Source organism: Tympanuchus pallidicinctus, unplaced genomic scaffold, assembly GCF_026119805.1.
Source record: "Tympanuchus pallidicinctus isolate F22 unplaced genomic scaffold, pur_lepc_1.0 scaffold6, whole genome shotgun sequence".
Lineage (NCBI taxonomy): Eukaryota > Metazoa > Chordata > Aves > Galliformes > Phasianidae > Tympanuchus > Tympanuchus pallidicinctus.
Window position 1 is genome coordinate 20240162 of NW_026294780.1, and position 21002 is coordinate 20261163.

The 21002-nt window shown below is 37.8% G+C and overlaps 1 protein-coding gene and 1 long non-coding RNA gene across 3 annotated transcripts in view; both read right to left on the reverse strand.

Moving 5' to 3' along the window:
- The window catches only part of PCCA (propionyl-CoA carboxylase subunit alpha), a 263757-nt gene that overhangs the window by 40687 nt on the left and 202068 nt on the right, over positions 1 to 21002 (reverse strand). For both annotated transcript variants that reach the window (XM_052705911.1, XM_052705910.1), the window contains exon 21: positions 11031 to 11084. In XM_052705911.1, coding sequence (XP_052561871.1) covers positions 11031 to 11084 — 54 coding nt within the window. The remainder of the gene's footprint in view (positions 1 to 11030; positions 11085 to 21002) is intronic.
- Positions 3456 to 11015, reverse strand: LOC128071621 (uncharacterized). The gene is made up of 2 exons (XR_008201918.1): positions 6122 to 11015; positions 3456 to 4681 (listed from the first exon to the last, which is right to left on the reverse strand). It is a non-coding gene; the product is annotated as an uncharacterized LOC128071621 (long non-coding RNA).

Genomic DNA, 21002 nt, shown 5'->3' on the forward strand with positions numbered 1-21002 from the left:
ACTGAGAGTGGGTCATTCTTTGTGAGGGGAGAACTCCCCTCCAAACGCCAAGGAACTTTTGATTCCCTCTGCCTCTCAGCAAGTGCTCTAGGATCAGAGTTAAAAGAAAAGAAGAAGTGTAAAAGAGATTGTTTGCCATAAGCAGAGCTGATTCTGGAGCGGAGCAAATAACAATGTAGGGAAACCTGCATGGAAATGAGCCAGTAATCCTAGTAATAAAAAAAAAAACTCTGTACCTAAATGAGGAAAGAACAAACCTCTGACCAATCAGACCAGGCAGGGAAAATAATCAGATGGCTTTGATGCTATTTTTCTACTTCTTACCTTCCCTGTGAACCCTCATGTTTTTGAGGCATGAACCTAAGAGATTGGCTAAGCTAAGCACTTTTTTTCCTTTGAAAATTTATCTACCATCCAAAGGAAAAGTGGTGACCTTACACACATCCACAGAAAACATGCACTTACTTTTAACATTATAAAGCATTTACAGAGGAAAAAAAAAGAAAAAAAGAAAAAAAAGAAAGAAAGAAAAAAACCAAAACAGATTCCCTTTTGCTGATACTTTGACTCCAGTACATCTCTTCTGATAACCTCTTCTTAACCCTCCATATGGCTTCATTCCACCCTTCTAGCAGGACTCTGGTGGGTTAAGAGGCACCAACCTGCCCGAGCTCTCTTGAGTCTCAAAGCCTCACAGTACTACCAGTGCTCTCTGCTACATGCTTATGTTTCCATCACAAATGTGCAGCCTTCTTTAGATTAGACATGGAACTTCTGACCTCTCTTCGTCTGGATATTCCTGAGAATAGACATTCAAGCTACTGTAAAGAATGATACAAACCTGGAATTGCTTGTCCTGATTTTCTCTGTCTACATTACCTCTGCATCACTGTCCTGTAATGCCTTAGGGGACACCTCAGAGATACTCAAAAGCCAACTGGACACAGCCCTGACTGCCCTGCTCTAGTCAACCTGCTTTGAACGGATGGGTCCCTTCCAGCCTCAAACATTCTTCGACTCACTAAAATGCCACTCTGGGCTCTCCAACAGCATGAGTACATTTGCACAGTTAGTTCACAAGTAACACTGCACTTCTATTTAGCTACTTAAGATAAGTTAGGAAACACTATTGTTCTAGATTCTAATCTTGCCTGCACACGGCAAGAAAAATACTAAGCATAGATAAACGCTGCCTCTTTTGCATCTTGAGATGTTGCTCAACTTCCCTGACGTGTAAAGTTTGCTTTACAGGAAGCACTAGTACAGTTTGTGCTCCGCAGAAGCCACCACTTCATACCATAAAATAGGATATTCCCACCTTCAAATACTCCTTTTCTGTGTCACTGTGTCAAAAAACAGGCTGTGGGACAGATGCCTTCCAGGACATAGCTGTGATCTCCCTAATGCTGTGTCCAGATCTGGCTTTGGTACAGTGACCACATTGGGTTGTTCTCACTGAGTATTTGTTAAATGTTAACAGTGGGCTTGGACCTTAGAAGATTATGGGAGGAAAAAAAAAACCAACAAAATAACACAAAACCCTCACTAAAAAAAAAAAAAACAAGGAACACCCATAGACTAGCAACAGCACACTAACATAAATAGTTTAAAACTCAAACATCTTTGTTTTTCCTCATATGAAGACTGACATCAAAGAAAGTGAAAGTTGGTTCTGAGGGCACTTCAGGAGAAATTACCCTGAAGCAAGGAGGAAAACGAGTTAGCAGTGGAAACACAGGAGATCACCACACCTTTCCTACCCACCAGACTTCGGGACATGATGGAATATTCCCGTGTCTCATTCAGCTCTGCTGTGCCACACACGCTCTTCGGCACAGGGGCATTTTGTTTTCACTGTTCTTAACAATAGTGCAGGCTTTTCCTTTTCATCTGCATCGCCCTGACCTCCCTTTTTTCCCCTCCTTCCCCCCAATCAAACAATTATCATCAGATGCAGGAAGAACCTTGTTGTGGTTCTGCTGCTCATAACACAATTTGCTATGCTAATACTTCCTGTGCACCCTGCCAACATGGCACCTCTCCAAGACACAAGAATGGGGTTTGGGAGATGGTCACACAAGCATGATATTTCCTACAACTGCTCTGCCCTTCACCTTCTTTCGCCTCACTATGGGCAAGGGCTATAAATATCAAATGGCATGAATGAAATGAAGATGTAGACTGCCTGTTGCTATCAGTAAGCATGTCTGCAGCAGTGGGGGGTTGCTGTCCTTCAGAAAAGCAGACATGCAGAGGTTTTATGTAATTCTCAGTGTACCTGGCACAGAAGAGAATTTCTGTGAAACTTCGGTTTCATTAAAAGTGAACTAAACTGTCTCTACTTGGTATATTCAGTTTCCTTGTTATTTAGATACAAACTACAGTGAATGATGGGAAAAATATGCAGAGCTACAAAATAGCTATTGAAGACTAATGTTCTATTTTACTAGCACTGACTAAACTGTACCCCTATACTATCAGATACATATCAGGGGCAAAGGATGTCTTTGCCTCCCAAGAAACAAGAGTCTCCGATGTTCCAGCTGTGGACACCTTCAGCTGAGCTATACAGCTTGCTGACGCATAGCAGTTTTTCTGTAGCTTATTCTTATTCTCATGCTTGCCTTAAATGCTGCTTACACAAGGTGAAAATTAGTATCAGATTAACAGCAGTAACTCCCTTCTTAACCTAACCTGTATACCTAGCAAAAATAGATAACTACTCCTAAAAACCTTGACACAAGAAATGCACAAGAGAAGCAATCTAAGAATAGCAGAAGGAGATAAATACGGCAGAAAAAAATCAGCAAAAGAAGGACTAGAAAGAACAGATGAAATATCAGAATGAAGGACTTTTGGGTATAGCATAAAATAACGTAATATAAGCTTTTGCGATGAAAACAGGAGGAATGAACTTCGTATTGCTTCGTATAAAGCAATAAATTCTATCAAAAGACACAATATAGAACAGCAGAAGCAGATAAGTTTAAAGACAGTACTGAACACATTCTTCCACAACAGGTTCCACAACAGGTATCCAGAACGAGGAAATGAAATCAATTTTAGTTAAGGTAAGAGATGAAAGGCAATAGTTTCAGGCATGGGAACAAAAAAGTATGGAACATAAGGAAAAGACAACTCATTGTACAATGGTGGCATCTAAAGTCTCATACCAGCATACTACCTGCTTCAAAGTGTATGGCAGTGTGTTAAATTTGACCTCTGATATGGCCTCAAAGTTGACCTTTTTCCTCACTAACAGTCCTATCAGTAGAAATATTTTATCTCACAGACAGCCAAAATGTAACAGAACAGAAAAAAAAAACAAAAAACCCACAAACCAAAAACAGTTATTACATCAGTTTGTGAATTTAATTACACACCCTACTGTTTACTCATCTTTTGTCATGTATTCCGGTGCTTTAACAATGGGAAAACAAAATTGACAAAGACAATTTACAGGAATCTCTTTATTTGATCTTAGGATGCAACCCACAGTAATTATGAGCAGCGTGTGGCAATATTTTCTCTATTTAGGACAGGAAGTGAAAAATACCAAACACATCTAAAATTGCATTAGGGATTTATGTAGACAGAAGGTAATTACACAAAGTGGACTTTGGCCAAGACTCTCAGAATGTGAAGCAATCTCAGAACCTTGTGGAAATTACCATGGGATCTTTAGTGATAAGTGGGTGAAATCTCTGTTTAAATTGTCAAAAAAAAAAAAAGAAAAAGAAAAAAGGAAAAAAAAGAAACTCTACACCTTTTCTAACAGCACATTGACCCTATGGCACAATGATTGACAGCAGCAGCACACTCCAAAATTCGATGGCACAGCCAATGCACCGATGGAAAAACAAAAACAAACTAGCAAGTAACAGCAACAAAACAGAAATATGGGTATTTAAAAACAGAGCAGGAATAGACACTTTGAGTGTTTTACATGCACAGAATCACTTGCTTCCCCCTCTGACTAATTTATTTCAGATTAATAAGAGATCCTTTATCTTAGGTCAGTGCTATGACAATGGAAGCATGCCAATGTAACCTTCATTTTCTTAATTAGCATTTAACAAGAAGTTTGTCCTCCTCTAGAAATATTTCCTTCCATAAGGAAGAATAACCTTGAACAGAAGATAAACCTAAGCCAACGAGAGGAGGAAAATGAAACCAAAGCTCTGATGTATTTACATAGCTTTAAAATATATTTGTTTACATACCCCTGAAGTTTAAATAAAATAGATCCGAATAAAAAATGACTTCATTTGCCAGAAGCAAGCACAGCACTGTATCTGTATGCATAACTACTCCAGGGAAAACCAGCCACAAAGAATGTCCCTCTTTTACACATGCTTCCTACCACGGACCATGTGGCCCTGTAACTCATTGTTTATCCAGACTGGAAACAAAAATGCCACTAAAAAGCAATCACAAGCCAGATGGCCAGTTTCACTAATCTGACCCTATTTCTTCCAAGTAAATCTAGTCAACTGTTACAACACCGATGCCCCAAATAATCCACCATTCCTATAATACTTAGATTTGCATATTTAGGTTAGAAATGCCAAACGTATCTGCATTAAGATTTTCCCCAGTAAAACAATGCTTTGTCATAAAATCCATCGCGGAGACGACTGCAGCTCTTGAGCCAGCCGTGCCCACACACTGACAACTTGCTCTGTGGAAACACACAGAGAAAACATTCTGATTAAAGCCCACCTCTATAGCTGCAATGTGTTTGGAAGTTTCCTTTTACTCTACTTAAACCCGTACGTAAAGAGTGACAAATGCAAAGATTCTCTCTGTAGCCACCCCCATGATAACAGATGACAAGACGCAGCACAAGCTTCATCTCTTGCTAATTAAACGAATCAATTAAGAGACTATTGTTGCAACTGTGGAACTGCTGTTCTATAGCAGCAATAACAACCCCACAGGGAGGTCTTTTACTACATTAAAATGCTGTCCTCCACAACTCCATTTGATATTATTAGAAACAGTTATTTGTGTCTTGCTGTCATATTAGTAGCAAAGGCAAATTATGGAAATATGCAGACCAGAATGGTCCCAGTATGAGATCAGGTTTGGTTTTCAGCCTCCGAGGGAACAATTGCTGAAATTCCAAAGTTCCCTAAAGTTCTTTAATGGAACTGATAAATCCATCAGCGCAGCATCCATTTAGATTCTAGGTAAGGGTCACATATTTGCATACTTTCCTGCTAAGCTGATACAATTCAACTAGATAAATTATCATATTAAGTTTACCCTCCTGAGTTAAACTGATGGAGTTCAAAATTGTTTTCGATGGTTGTCATTAATCGCTGTTACATCCTAAATGCTCACTTTGAAATCTAATTGTGCTGGTGTACCCAGGGTCACATTAATAGCATTTTTAATGTTAAATCTTTGTTAAACATGCTTATTTTACTGATATTACCACTGGAGCCTAGAAGACTAATGAGAAACAAAGTATATTTATTATCAATAAAAACTTAATTTAAAATGTACATTCAGAGATTTAAATTAGCTTTACTAACTTCATCATGCCTTTCTTTCATTAAGATCCCTGGTTAAGCTTCATAGTCATATAAATTAATACCTCCTAAACAGTTCTTGGGTATATGCCAAAGCTTCAGCTATCAAAAAGCTCTTTAAAAACACGGGCTACACATATGTTTATTATTTGTCAGTAGATATCTTCAGAAAAAAGCACTACGTCTTCACTACGATGTAACAGTCTTCATACAGTTAAAAAACAAACAAATACTTTTTTCTCAGACAAAGCAACTGATAATTTTTTGCAACATCAGTAAATCTTTGTCTACCAAAGGGAATCACTTGGGTTACACTCGGATAACCTATCAACTTGTGTTCCAAGAAGTTACAAACAGGTTAATCAGCCAAGCTCAATCCCTGTCCTTAAAGCGCTACCAGGCTGATTGAGAAAGAAAACTGTCAAAGGATGTATGGAAAAATCAGAAACCCTTATTTTTCCATTTGCTTGTTTGATATGGTGAGGTATAAGGTGCTTAATTTGTTATATGCGAAGAATGCTGTAGTACAGACAGCACACACTGTACAACTCACACACATGAACGACATCCCAGGGAATTCTCACCTGTCTCTGATGTGATCACACATCTTCTCTGCAAATTAAAACTTTAATTGAAAACAGAAGAAAAAAAAAAAACAAGATTAAAAACGAATAAATAAAATTAAAACCATTTAGAACATCAATGTAAAAAACCCACTTCTAGCCATCCTGCAACTTAGGACTGCATCCGCATTGGGGCACACAGGATCCACGTGACTGAAATAATACAAACTTCTGATTTAAGACATGGAAGCAAAATTCAGAAATAACTCCAAGCACTCTTTTATTTCTCCTTCCAATGGAATCCAAAGGAAGAATCCCAAAACAACCTAAGTTATGACATGGCATTCGGTAACTGTGGTATTTCTAAATCTTCCAGGTCCCTTTGAGAATTTGATTCCGACTGTCAGCTCTGACGTATCCTCTATACTTCACGCTTTAAAACATACGAATATATAACAGAATTAAAATGAGAAGGGCATGTGTAGCTGTACCATCCACGTTATCATCCACATCCCATGAGTTGGAATAATTTTCACTTCCCAGACCTAAGGATGAACCTAAGCATCACCTAAGCCAAATCCATGCTTGCTGCATGAAATATCCACTTTCTGCAGAACACTGCAGAAGTTTCTAGCCTGTTTCAGGATTCTTCCTGTCTGTGTTCAAAAGGAATTTTCAGAAGTTAATGCATCCAGAAGCAACTGTCCATTTTTCCTAGTAACACATTCTGCACTGTTGTAAAAGAGAAAGAAAAAAAGGATGAAACTGTCTCAAAGCTGATGAGATTATATAAAGACTGAAAGTTCCAGGACAATTTGTAAGCCTCAGTAATGGGACAGAGAATGTGGAAGCTTACTGCTGAAGCAAGAGCAGACAAGTCATTGCAGTTGGGAGAGTGGTATAGGAAATCAGCAATGAGAAGTAACTAAGCTGTAGCTCCTAGGTAACCCTAGATGCATAAATGATGAATGTGCAATAACCCAGGGAGCAAAGGCAAACATTTTGGGGAATGCCTGAACGTAAAGCTCTCCATTTCTTTATGGGCAATATACCTAATCCTGATTGTTTATGAAGCATCCTTCTGCTAACTTATCTGGAAGCAGTTCAAGTACAATCAAAAAGTCATTAATTTTCAGTGATTATTACTGTACTAGAATGTATGCCAACGATGCTAAAAAGCATGGCTTGGAATTGACCAGGACTAATTTTTCAAAATAGAGTTCTCAAACTAAAGTTGCAGACCCAGCAGGAGTAGGGTGGGGTAAATCACTAAATACTTAGCAGGTCCAGAAAATTGTAAGCACAGTATTAACAGGCTGATATTAATCATATGACAGCATAAATTTCCACAGCAAAACTTCTGATGTTTCGTAAATCGAACATGGCAAAAAACACCAAATCATCAGGAATGAGACTGAAGCAATGGAAAAATCTCCAGTGAGAAGGCTGGACCAAGAAAATGTGTTATGGAACTCAGAAGTACCTAAAAATGGCATGATTAATAGGCCAAAACAGTTAGATTTCATTCTACATGGGTTCCCGCACCATCTTCACTACTGAAGAGCATTGTCAAGTAACACTGTTGCACTGAGGGACCTGGTTTAGTGAGGAAAATATTGCTGGTAGGTGAATGGTTGGACTGGATGATCTTGGAGGTCTTTTCCAACATAGGTGATTCTATGATTCTATGAACATACTAAGAAACACAACTAACATCTGTCACATATATGTTCTTTCACTGTTCCCTCACAGGAATGTTGTAATGTTCTACATTGAAGCTCTGATGTTTAAAAACAGAAAGTCAGAAGAAAAAAAAAATAAAACAAAACACCACCACGAGCAGAGGATATTGAGAAGCATTTATCACTGCCTGGGACTCTTTCTTTTGAGGGAAGTGTTCCACTAGGCACCAGAGCACTGCTGCCAAGCATGTCTTCAGCCCATAAGTGACACTGATGTAGTGTATGTGATGGAGCCAGGCCACTCACTATCTGTGCACAAGAAAGCATTTCTTTTCTTGAAATTCTGCACAGAGGACATTACACATACTCTAGAATAAATTTAATGCTTCCATAAAAATCTGCAGTTTTCTGTATACTTGCAGCTTTCTTTGTGTTAACGGTTGCCTGCCCAGATTTATTTCATTGCTGAAGTCCAGCTGACAGAGGCATGAATAATCAGAAAAAGATCAGTAAAACAGGAGAAATATGCTGCCACATTAACACAAGCATTTACCCTACTGTCTATGTTTACCCTATGTTACGCAGCAGAATTCATACCAAACTGTCATTTTTCTGCAGCAATGTAGGGTTCCCTTTTTTTTTTGTCTTTCACCCAGCTACGCGAAAGAGCAACGATGCTTCTAATGGACAAACAAATGTTTCACTTCTCTTCAGAGTATCAGCTGGCTTCCCAAAGTGGAGGCTTGTGTTTCATCAAAAACCAGTAGCAGAACTGTTTCTACAGATCAATGTCAAAAAACCAAGTGAAACCATTTATCTAAGCTGAAAGTCTCTTGATCTGCCAAGTAGCTTGCAGCTGATCAGCTGGTGCATACACTAAGTAATGCCACACCAATGGCATCAAATTTGTCCTGTCACAAAAGTAACTCAATGCTCATAGCTATCCCCACTGTTTCCCACTATGAAAAAAATGACCAGAGCAATAACTTTATAAACAGTTTACCATGTGGATGGTAATACATTATGATAATAACAAGAAAACAGAGTTTCTTGCTGCTAAATATTCCTTTCTCTATCTTGACTGCACTTCCATGTTAGTAAATGTTTAGTAAGAAATATATAATGGAGAGCCCAAAATGTAGTTCTAAAACCTTTGTTGAGGGTTAATATCTTTCATTTGATGGAACATTCACATTTGTGCATATGTGCACACAAACGTGCAGGTGCACAAATAGATTGGATAGATCCTTATTTGTGGGCAATTTGTAGAGATTGTTGTTGTAAGGAAAACCATTACTTCCTACCCATCACAAAAGCTGAGAGGTTTATGTTGAAACCAAGAGAGCACAAGGATGTTAAAGGTGCAAAGGACAAATTATAGAAAGGAAAGGGACTCAAGGGGGAGAAGGAAAAGGACCAGGCTAGAAGACCTGATATATACTCAGGTGAAGATTTTGGCTTGGATTCTGTAGGAAAATTGGTATCAGAGCAAAACCTAGGAAACAGACTTCACTACTGCACGTCTATCCTGCTCACTCAAGTTCTCTCTTCGGGTATGATCAGCAGGACATACACATAACTTATATTAAGTCAGAAATCTTGGACAGCGTAATACAAAGTGGTTTTTTTCTTAGTTTTTCTTAAGAATTTTAGTTATAATCATACACTTGATTTCACAAAATTAGAAGGATCCAATAAATATGGCATGAGCTAGTCAGTGAGACCTGACAAATATTATAATCCACCAACTGTTTCATCTTTAATTTTATAAAGTCAAAAGCAAATCAAAACTGTACTCTCTTCTGTCCTTTTCTTTCCTGTTGTACAACGCCCAGCACAAGAGTTACAGTCCATAAGTGGAACTCCAAGTCACTTTTTAACATATGAATACAGAATATTTTTACATCTCACTTAACAACAAATTTTATTTTTAATGCCACTAACAAACATCAGAATTTTCCCAGTGCTACAGCACCACGTTTGGAGTTCAATTACACTCTTTTCAGTATCTTCTTACAAAGATGCAATATGTTTGTATCTTACCTACTTGGGAATAATTATTTTCTTCTCACCCAAGCCTAGCAGATCAGTCAGCCAGCAACGATCTTGTGTATGCAAAACTTATCTTTTATGTTTAATTTGTAATTGATGCTCTGCTTGATATTGAATAAGACATAAATAAGTGTATGTGCATCAATATACATACTCAAAAAAGCAAAAAACATTAGAAGCACACTTCATCTGTATAAAACACACAAGGAAAGATGTTGTCTCGAGTTTACTCTTGCCACATCATTCGTCCCCAAAAATGGCTACACAGGCCTTGTAGAAGAATCAATCATAAGTAGAATGAAAGCATTATCATACTCAATCTTAACTTGTATTTGTTTGAAAGTTACAGTGCATGAAGATGCCAGGATTAACTTCAAAGGAGAACATTTTGTTCCTGGGCTTTTCACTGTCAGAATCACTACTGGGAAGCCTATTGGCAGTAATCAAGACAACTTACTTTAGAGGATACTTCAATGTTATTTAATTTTTAGAACTGTCTTTAGGTGCCTGAGGAACTTTAAAAAATTCAATGGCAGCATATCAATCATGCAAATGATAGAACTGGATTCTCCTTCAATCACATTTATGTTTATAAGCACCCGTTACCTAATACCTTTATTTCTCTTCCATATAACAGCAAGTGAGAAATCTAGTTTATTGTCAATTTTTGTCAAATGGTGAAACTCTCCTCAGGAAAAAAAAATAAAAAAAATAATAATAATAAAAAAAAAAGAACAACTAGGAGCACATTTGCTTAGAGTGAGAAAAAGTCATAGTACTTTGCCTCAATAAGTAGTCTTTGTATAAGACAGTTACAGGCATGCCTTCGGTATGTGAGGGTGCATGGTACAGTGGAGCAACAGAAGTAGGAAGATTGGTTTTGATCCTGATGTGGATCAAACGTGAGTATCTTGCAATAAGCTTACAAGTATATATTCAGCTACTTTTAAATCCACTGTAAATGAATCACAGGCAGACTTGAATCAATTGAAACGTGCAGTGCAGGTACTGTGCATCATGCCTTGGAAGATATCTTTAAAAATCTACCTAAATTGAGGTGTTAGGCTCAGAATGTTTATACATAATGCCAACCTTCACAAACGCAAGCTTAAACACGTTGCCAGTGCTATTCACTTATCTTCTGTTTACGTGAGACACTACCAACATAACTCTTGACAGTAGTTATGTGTACTTACCACTGTGCCTAGAAATTGAATGCTTGTCTTTCCAGATGCATCCCGAGAAAGCCTCTGGGGAAAAAAAAGAAACATCGTAAAAACTGATTAGAAGCTCCTCAAAAATTCTATTTTATTTGCATTCTATCACTGCAAAGTAATAAAAACTGAGTACAAAAGACTATCCATAAAACAGACTAAACATAACCATTTCCTTTGAGATTTTCAGTAACAGAAGTCTAACTCATACTTCAATTCAGATTTTGCTTTTGTTTCAGTCAACTCAGTAAAACCTACTTTGAATGAAAACAAATACGACCAAGCACAAGGCAGAACCTTAGGCTTGCAAAGAGATGAATGCTATGGCTTCTGCCATCTCTAAGTTTCTGATTCTGTGTTCTTGGTGCCTGCAGTATTATATTTATTATCTGCCAATGAGAGACTTTTTAAACTCTTTTTAAAGTGTGAACTTATCAAACGATGAAAAAACGACCTTATGAAACATCTGGCTACATGCTATGGTTCAGGAGTTGGCTGAAGTTATTAAACAGCCTTCAAATCTTACCACCAGTCGGCCACGATACAACCAGAAAGGAACGTTTATTGATTCAACACAGTGTTATCCATAATGTATACACGTCACACTCAGAAAGAATTCCTTCTTTTTGTGAATCATCCAATTCTTCAATGCAAAACGTTTTTGCTCTCCTTTTCCTATTGCAATTAAGTTACCATACATAGAGACCCAGAATCATAGCTTTAGTCATGGAAGGCAGACCTAACGCTTACACAAAGACACATACATCCAAAAACAGATTGATATGGTGGGTATTAAAATGCCAACAAAGAGCCACACTGACATCTTCAGCATTTCACAGACCACAAATCCTAGCAATAGAGCTGCAATTTCCTTAGTCTGGTACCCCAGGTAGAACCAAGCATACCCAATTCACTCAGAAATGATGCACATCTAACCCAGTCTTAAAACCTTCCAATTGCAGAGATTTTTTACAGTCTCCCTATGCAGTTCTCAGCATCTTCATCATTCTGAGCTGCAACTGCAGAACATCATTTCTCCTTTTCTTCATCACAGACAGGATTATTCTGTATCCTTTTGCATCTACCTTTCCAGGTAGGCAAAGGGCAGTTATCATGACTCCTTCTAGTCTGGTCTTCTCTTGACTAAGAGAGGAAATGCTATGCAATAGCTAGATATCCACCTACAGGAGTTCAACAGCAATAAATTAAATTCTAGTCCATTTTTAATAACAGTGCAAGTCCCTCAGCTACACTTTATTAAGTAATAATTACTATGGCCAAAACATGCTCACTTTTTGACTTAACAGGTCTCACACCGACACTGCAATCTGTACAATCATATGAAAACAAAGGATGATCTGCCAAAGCCTGACATATTTTAACAATAATGATTAATGGAATGGAAAATATGGGAAATAAAATTTCATACAAAACCTGACGTTTACTTTTATAAAGGAAACAGGAATATACACTTTTCCCACAGTCTAGGATAAACACAATCAGGTTTTGGAAACCACAAAGAAGAACAAAGTACCGGCTGCCTACAATGAATGAACCTCATGCCAAAACAAACAAGTCCCAATCACTTGATAAGCTGTCAGAAAATGGCAAGCCGAAAAAAATTAAAGGATTTAATTTCTTTTTTTCCTGGAATGCCCTCCAAGCTCGTTAGAGTTCTGTCACTTATTGTGCTACCCTTTTGTCCACTTTCAAGGGTCATTAGAGACCTTTTCATGTCCTAATAAAAATTCCATTTTTTTGGCCAAACTCCCCATCACACAGAAAAACACAACTTAAAAACACGACACAAATGAAACGAAAAATAGAGTCTTTTTGCCATTCTCTTTAAAGGTTTCTAAGTAAAGCCAGGTAATGAGACGACCTATTTTCCATAAGTAAGAATCAAACCATGTAAGTATTCCCTCAAGCAAATTGTCTTTACAGCCAAATAAGCCAGCAAGTCCTCTCAAAACTAATTTAGCAAACTGTGGGTTATATATAAAACAAAATATATGTATCAATGAGGCACCTTCTAAAAGTAGTAGCAAGACAAAGTTATAAAACAGCTTTTTGCTGGTCTGACACAGCTGAAGTGCTGTGGTACCACTGTACAGTGAATCATCACTGCTGTTTACTGTGTCCAAAATAGATACACTGCATTCAGTCACCAATACACTGAGAGTCAGTGTGGGCACTAAAATCCATCTCCTTGAATTAACAGCCACTACAAAAAATATATATAATAATAATGGGGAAAGGGAGGAAAACAGTTAACAAACACAGAGGAGAAAAAGAAGTTTTCCTTCTGGGTGTCTTTCAAAAAAAAAAAAACAAGAAAGAAAGGTAGAGAAATTCTGCAAGTCACAAAACATATGTTACACCAAGACCAAAAAGAAAATTGCCAGGCTTTTCAGAAACGTATTACAAAAGAAATCAGCACATTATCATAATTAATGTTTCAAATTACAGTTGTAAATAAATTTCAGCTGTTAGATGTGATTAGGTTTTTTGAAGCATATTGAAAGGAGTTATTTCTGTTCCACTGGTGGGCTTGTGTTTCTGGGATTTGTAAATGTAATTGATGTTTTCAAGAAAATGAAAGGACATGGTTAACAATTATTCTTTTATTTTCCACCTCTTTAGAAAAAGGACCGGTCTCCAGTTACTCTTGTTAAGTTAGATATTTACATATTCTATACCTCATAATAGATGGTTTCATATTGCATGTGATAGCAGGAAAGTAATCAAATAGAGGTAACATAAGAGAATAACTAATTATATGTACTGCCATTGTTTTCCTAATAAATTGCAAATTATTTACTAAGAGGTTTACACCAAAAAGCACAGGAAGTCAGCCACTTGAACAAAGACAAAACAGCACTGTATGTTCACCTGGGAGTACAGTAAAATTACATAGCCAATATCAATTACATGATCTTAGACATAACTGATACTCTTCTGGTTCATTCAATTGACTGATTTCAGACTATCTCAATTAGCATAACATGAATTAAAAGTATATATTTTTTTCCTTATTGGACATGAACAAGCTAAATCTAATCTGGAAACAAACGAGATCACAACTTTAAAAAAATCCATCTGTAGTCTCAAAGCTGTCAAACGGGTCCGAGTGTTACATAAATATGATAGGTATTTTTACATGCAGGTTAGAGTATGTAAAACTGCATCTGCTACGTATATACAAACAACATGCTTATGTATGCATGTAAAAACAGGCAAATGTACACAATCGTATTGTGTTTGATTTTCCTGCCCTAAGTGTGTGCTATCCCACAGTCATTTCGCAAACAATCATTTTAATCTGTAAATCCCAGTAAATTACCAGAGGTTAGTGTGATATTACTTTAAATTCTTCTGCTTTGCCATAGAAAATTATTTCCACTTAGCTGAGTATCAATGATCTATTCATCGTAAGATGCAGTGGGGTTACAATCAGCTTTGCATTAAGCCCGCAGTGGATGAGCACTTTTAGATAAAAACGATAATAACCTTTACATGAAGAAGGATAAAGCAGCTCAGACAAATATAAAATATATGTATCATTGAAAGAGATTCCAACCTGACACAGACATCATTAAACAATAACAAGAATTCAGTATTTTTCACAAATCTTCTGTTATCTTGGGCTATCTCCAAGCTATTTGATGGCAGCAGCTGCAGGGAAGAAATGGTATCAAAACAAAGAAACTGAAATAGACCAAAAGCAAATTTTTGCTTTGGTTACAAATCAAAAAGCAACGTATCAACTCAAAATGAATATTCACTGGCAGGAAGTAACACACTGAAGTTTCCCAAACACATCTATCTTCAGCTACTATATGCTACTGTTACTGGCTGAAAGTAAAACTGAAGACCGCTTGTTGCAGAAAATGCAAAGACTGTCATAATCTTTTTTGCAATTTTTTCAAGTGGTGGCATATCTACATGACGTGTCAGACAACATGTATCAGATAATGCAGAGCAACAACAAAAAATCCCAAACCCAGACAACACGCTGATAAGTACCTAAAATAATTCCAGAAGATTACTGACAAAAATTTGAGTGAAACTGTGTTTTCCCAGCACAGTTTTGTTTTTCAAAACGCAGAACTTCTTCCAACACCTACTGCTTAACATCAACTGCTTGCTACCAGAAATTCTGAATGCCTTATGATACAAATTTTAAGGGGGGGATTTTACTCACATTTTAAATGGTACACATTTTAAATGGAACCTGGAACTCCAGACAGGTTCAATTTTATATATATATATATATAAATGTATATATACATCCCCCACAATTGAGAAGGTGTAAAAACATGTGAAAATGCAGTATTTTATCCTCTAAAGTTATACTATATTCAGCTGATAGTAACTCATTGTTTTGTGCATATGAGGGTGTCTGAAATGCTCCACCATCCACCTGTGTCAGTCCAATCTTTGGAGTTCCATGGCTGGAAAAGAGAGGAGGAGAAAGCAGAAGTAACTGTGAAACAATCAAATCTACATTTTGTCAGAATATGAAGATAAGTTTGGCTTCATCCACCTTATTTTCCATCTTCCCCTAGAACCTTTACAGAAAACAGACCTTCATTTTCAACGCTCCCTTTCCATAGTATAAAATCCCAGCCCACAGATAATCTCAAGGGAAGTTCCGCAGTTTCAGAAGAGTAAAACCTGACCTGAGAAGTCATGCAGCAATAGCGGCCCTTCCTGCAGCCTCCTTGCATGTTCTTCCATCTCTTACAAAAAGGTCAGGACACTGGATAGCATATCTACAAGCAGACTGGTAATGGGACCAAGCTTTCTTGTACTTTGAAGACTGCACTGCACTGTACATTCATGAAATGTGCAGTCTAGCAAGCCTTTCCACTTAAGGGATCTCTCTGCTTCTATCACAACCTAGTGCTCTCTACTGGTGGTGCCATCATTTCCTCCTTTTACTGCGGTAAACTACAGGTGAAAACTTAGCTGGATTTTGTGTGCTGCTCTACTCCTAGCCATTATCAGTTTAAGATCACACTTCAGAATAAATGGAGCCTCAGTTTACTGTTCTTCCTCGGGGCACGTCCACACTTTTCAGCTTCATACAAGGACAGCAGTCACTCGGCAGGGAATGAGATGACCAAGATTTCTAAGAGTGGCTTAAATAGTACTATTCTTCCCCTTTACAAGGGATTCTTCCAGGATGCTAAGATATTGGCCTCTCCCTGCACCTGTTGTGAGCTACTTGATTCCTTTTCCAAGGACTAAATAGAACCTACACTCAAACAGTCCAAATACAGATGCCAAGCACAACATGGATGGCTTACAAGGTACCAAGTCATACAGAGGAACTGCACCTTCATAAATGTACCAGACCACAAACTTTAAAAGTAATGTTCTCTTAATGCCTGAGATTCAGTTGCAGTAGGCAGCTTAGGAACTTCTCCCATAAACAGAAAAATGGAAAAACAATGTTTCTTTGGGTGATGCCTAATGTTTGTGTTACTTATTACACAATTTTATTATGGGTTTGACATGGAAATGTTTAGTATTAATGCTGCAGCACTGGCTATCATATTTACAAAGAACACCTTCCAACAATGCTCATGCGCTCCCATAACCCTCTGACAAAGGTAGGTGTTACAAAGCAGAGGATGATAGGCTCAAAAAAAATAGTAATATTGCTATCTAAAACTACACAAAGGGAAGACTGTTTACTTGGTGTCCCTAAAGAATTAACATGAAAGACATTTACTCCAGCCCAACATTTACTCCAGATATTCACATTCACACTACTGAGAAGAGTTTGGTTCTCCCTAATTTCTGGTGTTACTACCTTAAATCGTAAAATTAGTTAAACTTTTAGGAGTATTATCTTCATCTGACTCACGGTGGTTTGTTCTGCTCTCATCAGGGATGCTGTGCAGGTACGTTGTGATTTTTCCTCTGATAATATTGATCATGGCTCCGAGATTGATCCAAAGTCCTTTCTCACTCTTCCATGTCTTTTTCCCTTTGCTCTATGAACATATTCCCATGTTCAAGAGAGCAATTTACTGTCTTTTAAGGTTTACATATGAAATTATAAGGTCTGTTAATAACTGAAAACAATGACTACGTCTTGGGACACATACAGAGTCCTTATATCTATTCATTCTGAATACTGTCTGACATTAAATTTTAAAGCTCCTTGGAAAAAAGTATGGTATAAGACATGGGGACAACTAATGTTCCTTGATTAACCCTTTGCATAGCACAGGGTATTACTAATCTCTTTAGATTAAAGAAAGGGAGAACTGTGCTGCTTGTAGATACAGCTTTATTGCAGGAGACCTATCTCTGAACAATTAGTCCCAGAGGGGTTTACAGGGCATAGCAGTTGACTCATTTCCTTCCTGGATGAAAAAAAGAATCATTTTCATGAAAGAATTGTTACGTGCTTTTTACCCCAGCTTCTCAATTAAAAAAAAAAATAGAAGGCTGCAATAATCTGTAATCTTGTGATCATTTACTTCCTTGAATTTTCCCCTTCTCTTTACACCTTCTCCATTCAAACCATGGACAAGTGTTGAGTCAGCCCTGAGTTAAACTGATTTGCTTTTTAAAGCAGCTTTTAATACATGTACACTGGTATGACAGTAAAGGTTACTCAACTTTTTTTATAGCTTCATGACTCAGGAACTGATCACACTCCCATCACATAGGCTATATGAACGTTCAGGGATCATTTTAAAAAGCAGCAATTTTAACAATTTTGGCAAATACCAGTACCAATCAAGTCAAAATAATAATATTTGTTTTAATATACATTACTGATAATCTCAGCAAGAACCATCATGGCTATCTCTTACATAAGAACATAAGAGCTCTTATGTTCTCTTCCTCTACAATTTCTGGAAATGAAGGATGAAGTGGTACAATTACTAACTTTCTTGCACATAATTTTTCACAAACCCAGCAAGATCAATGACCTAATAATTACTTACAGCAGATCACAGAATCACAGAATTGTAGGGGTTGGAAGGGACCTCCAGAGATCATCGAGTCCAACCCCCCTGCCAAAGCAGGTTCCCTACAGCAGGTCGCACAGGTAGGCATCCTGGCAGGTGTTGAACATCTCCAGAGAAGGAGACTCCACCACCTCCCTGGGCAGCCTGTTCCAGTGCTCCGTCACCTCACTGTAAAGAAGTTCTTATGCACATTTGTGCAGAACTTCCTGTGCTGCAGTTTCCGGCAGATCATTAACATTCTTCAGAAGAATGCTTATCTCACCTAGGAGATAAGCATTAAATCATGTGTACTGGGCAAGTTTCAGAACTCTTTCTAACTGTAATTTCTCCATGCTCCTTCATCCTTTGGGAAGCATCCACCTTCACCATATACATTATTTGCCACAGGTGATACCAGGACATCAATAATAGTGCTCTGGCATGCTACATAGCTTCAAAGCTCCCTGGCAAAACCTCTTTGCCACAAGTTTACCTTTTTTTTCCCCGCCCTCAGTGTTCTCTGTTCTCTTCCTCTGTCATTTCTACCCAGAAGCAGTATTTTGGAATTGTAACAGATAATTGAATAGGATTGTCACCTTCATGCTTGGTTTTGGTCCAAAAAGCCACAGGAAACATTCAAAATTAATAATGAGAATGGATAACACATCAGTGAACCCCACCAAATGATGGTATAAGTCTATGCTTTGCCCATACTTTCAATGCAGAGAGCAATTCTGGTCCCCACATCTCCAAAAAGACAACAACAGAAATGGGAAATATTCTGAGGGCACCACGCAACAGCAAAGACAGGCTTCTCTGCAACAAACAGCTCTGCAGCACTGAAAGCAGCAACTGAGGGAGAACATGTGCAGTATGGACAGGGATCAACTTCTCATTATCTCTTCCAACACAGGAGTTAGAAGAAATGCAAAGAAGCTGTTTTAGCAGGGGTTTGGACTAGGTGATCTCCAGATGTCCGTTCCAAACCCTACGATTCCGTAATTCTGCGACATTGCCATAGCAATCATTTGGCAACAATAAGACTGAATAAGTAACTTGCCCGAATCTATAGTTCTCTTTCTGAAAACACAGGGAAAGAAGTAACGATAATAATGGTACCCTGATGGACAGACATTAGTATCTTATTATTGTTATCATTAGTAAAACTCTGAAACGCAGCAAGGCAAACTACACTGTATTCCAAAGGTTTTGTATCCATCTTTTACCTGGGATATGTGATTGCTTGCTTGTACTTATCTCAAATGCAAAGGGAGCATCAAGTGATGAAATAAAATTCAGTTTCTCAGTATCACATCCACTGATCATTTTTGAGTTTCAAGGCTATGGCTTTGTAAGAATTCAGATGTCTGCCATTATTTGCAAATCATTATATCTCTCTTCTAGAGGTAACCTAGCAAAAATAATTCTCAATTAATAGGTAAAGGGCAATAGTGGAGTCTGTGGAGTAATCGCACAACACTGAAAAACAAACTAAGGTGAAATCTTCATGTACACTGTTTGCTAAATCTTTCCAAAATTGTCTTCAGAGTTATCATTACCAATGAAGTAATACTTCAGATCAGAAGTCTATAAACATATCGTCACAGATTACATCTGAGATCTCAAAACAGTAAAAAAAAACAAAACAAAGAAACAAAAAAACCAGATAGACGGATTAAAAAAAAAATAATTACATATTTGAGAAAGTCTCCACCAGGTTGAAGGAAATGAATAGTTGGGCAAAGGCTTTGTTCTCCTATCAGACATTTCCCAGAATGTCAGACATTTCCCAGGAACAAAGACTTCATAATCTGCAGCATTTTTGGTTTTTTGTTATTACAAACAAAAAAAAATAATCAAAAGAAACATTGTGTTAAAGAAACACTTAAAATTTGTCATATCCCAGGATGTAGAATATTCTTCTCTTGCTGGAATTGGTTGATACAATAAGTAAATTAAATGGGAAAAAAAAAAATCAGTAGCAATACCGAATTCCCCATAATAATGCAAGTAGAGAAAACTCCACTGTTAAAGCTTCACCTATTTCATTTACGAAAGCACTTAAAGCCTGACTGATTATTTCAGTTTTACAGGATCACTTTCTTGCTTAGTAACTCCACTACTCTTAACTATTTCTTGCTGTGACTGATAAAGACCTTTTTGTGACAGAGTTTGAGATGTCCAACACAGTCACAGAACAGTTAGGCTGGAAGTGACCCCTGGAAATCAAGTAGTCAAGTTCCCTGCTCAAAATAAGGCCAATATTGAAGTAATATTGAGCTGTCAGGATTCTACCTAACTGAGCTCTGTTTATGTCTCTGAATCTCAGTTCAGTATAGGCTGAATTCCCAAAACCCAAAAAAAACATGAAGGAAAGACATTGCCACTGCTATCATAATGTTGTGTTGCTGAAGCTGCCCAACGTCAAGAGCTTCCCAGGCTCCAGGCAGAATGACTGAGCTCCCATTGAAGGGTGTGAGGCTTCATTAGAGCACAGTGAGAGTCAACAATGTGCCAGAGTGTGTATGATACATGGTAGAGGTACAACTGGTAGCAAGAGAAGGTGACAAGGAATTTATTTTGGCACAGAATCCTTTCGCTGTAGGGACTGTCTGCAAGTAGATGGCACGTAAGTATAGGTTGAGGGTTTGATGATGGGGTCAGTAAAAGCAGAGAATTAAACAGAATAATCTCAAAGGGACTGTAAAACAGCACTAAGGGGTTGTAAAATTTAGCCACAGAGGGGGCTCAGAATTTGAATGGTTGCTGGGTTGGCTTTTGAGAACTTGCCCAAATACAAGCAGTGCCAAAGCAAAGAGAGTTTGAGGACCTTCCACCTGAACTTCTTTCCCAAGCAATCTAATCTCCCTGTGCAGAAGGCAGCTACTTGCAACCTAATTGTAGCATGATGTCAAGTAGAGAACTTGTAGCTAGACTGAAGTATGCCTCCTGACTTCTTGGATTACTGTTTTATCTGGAG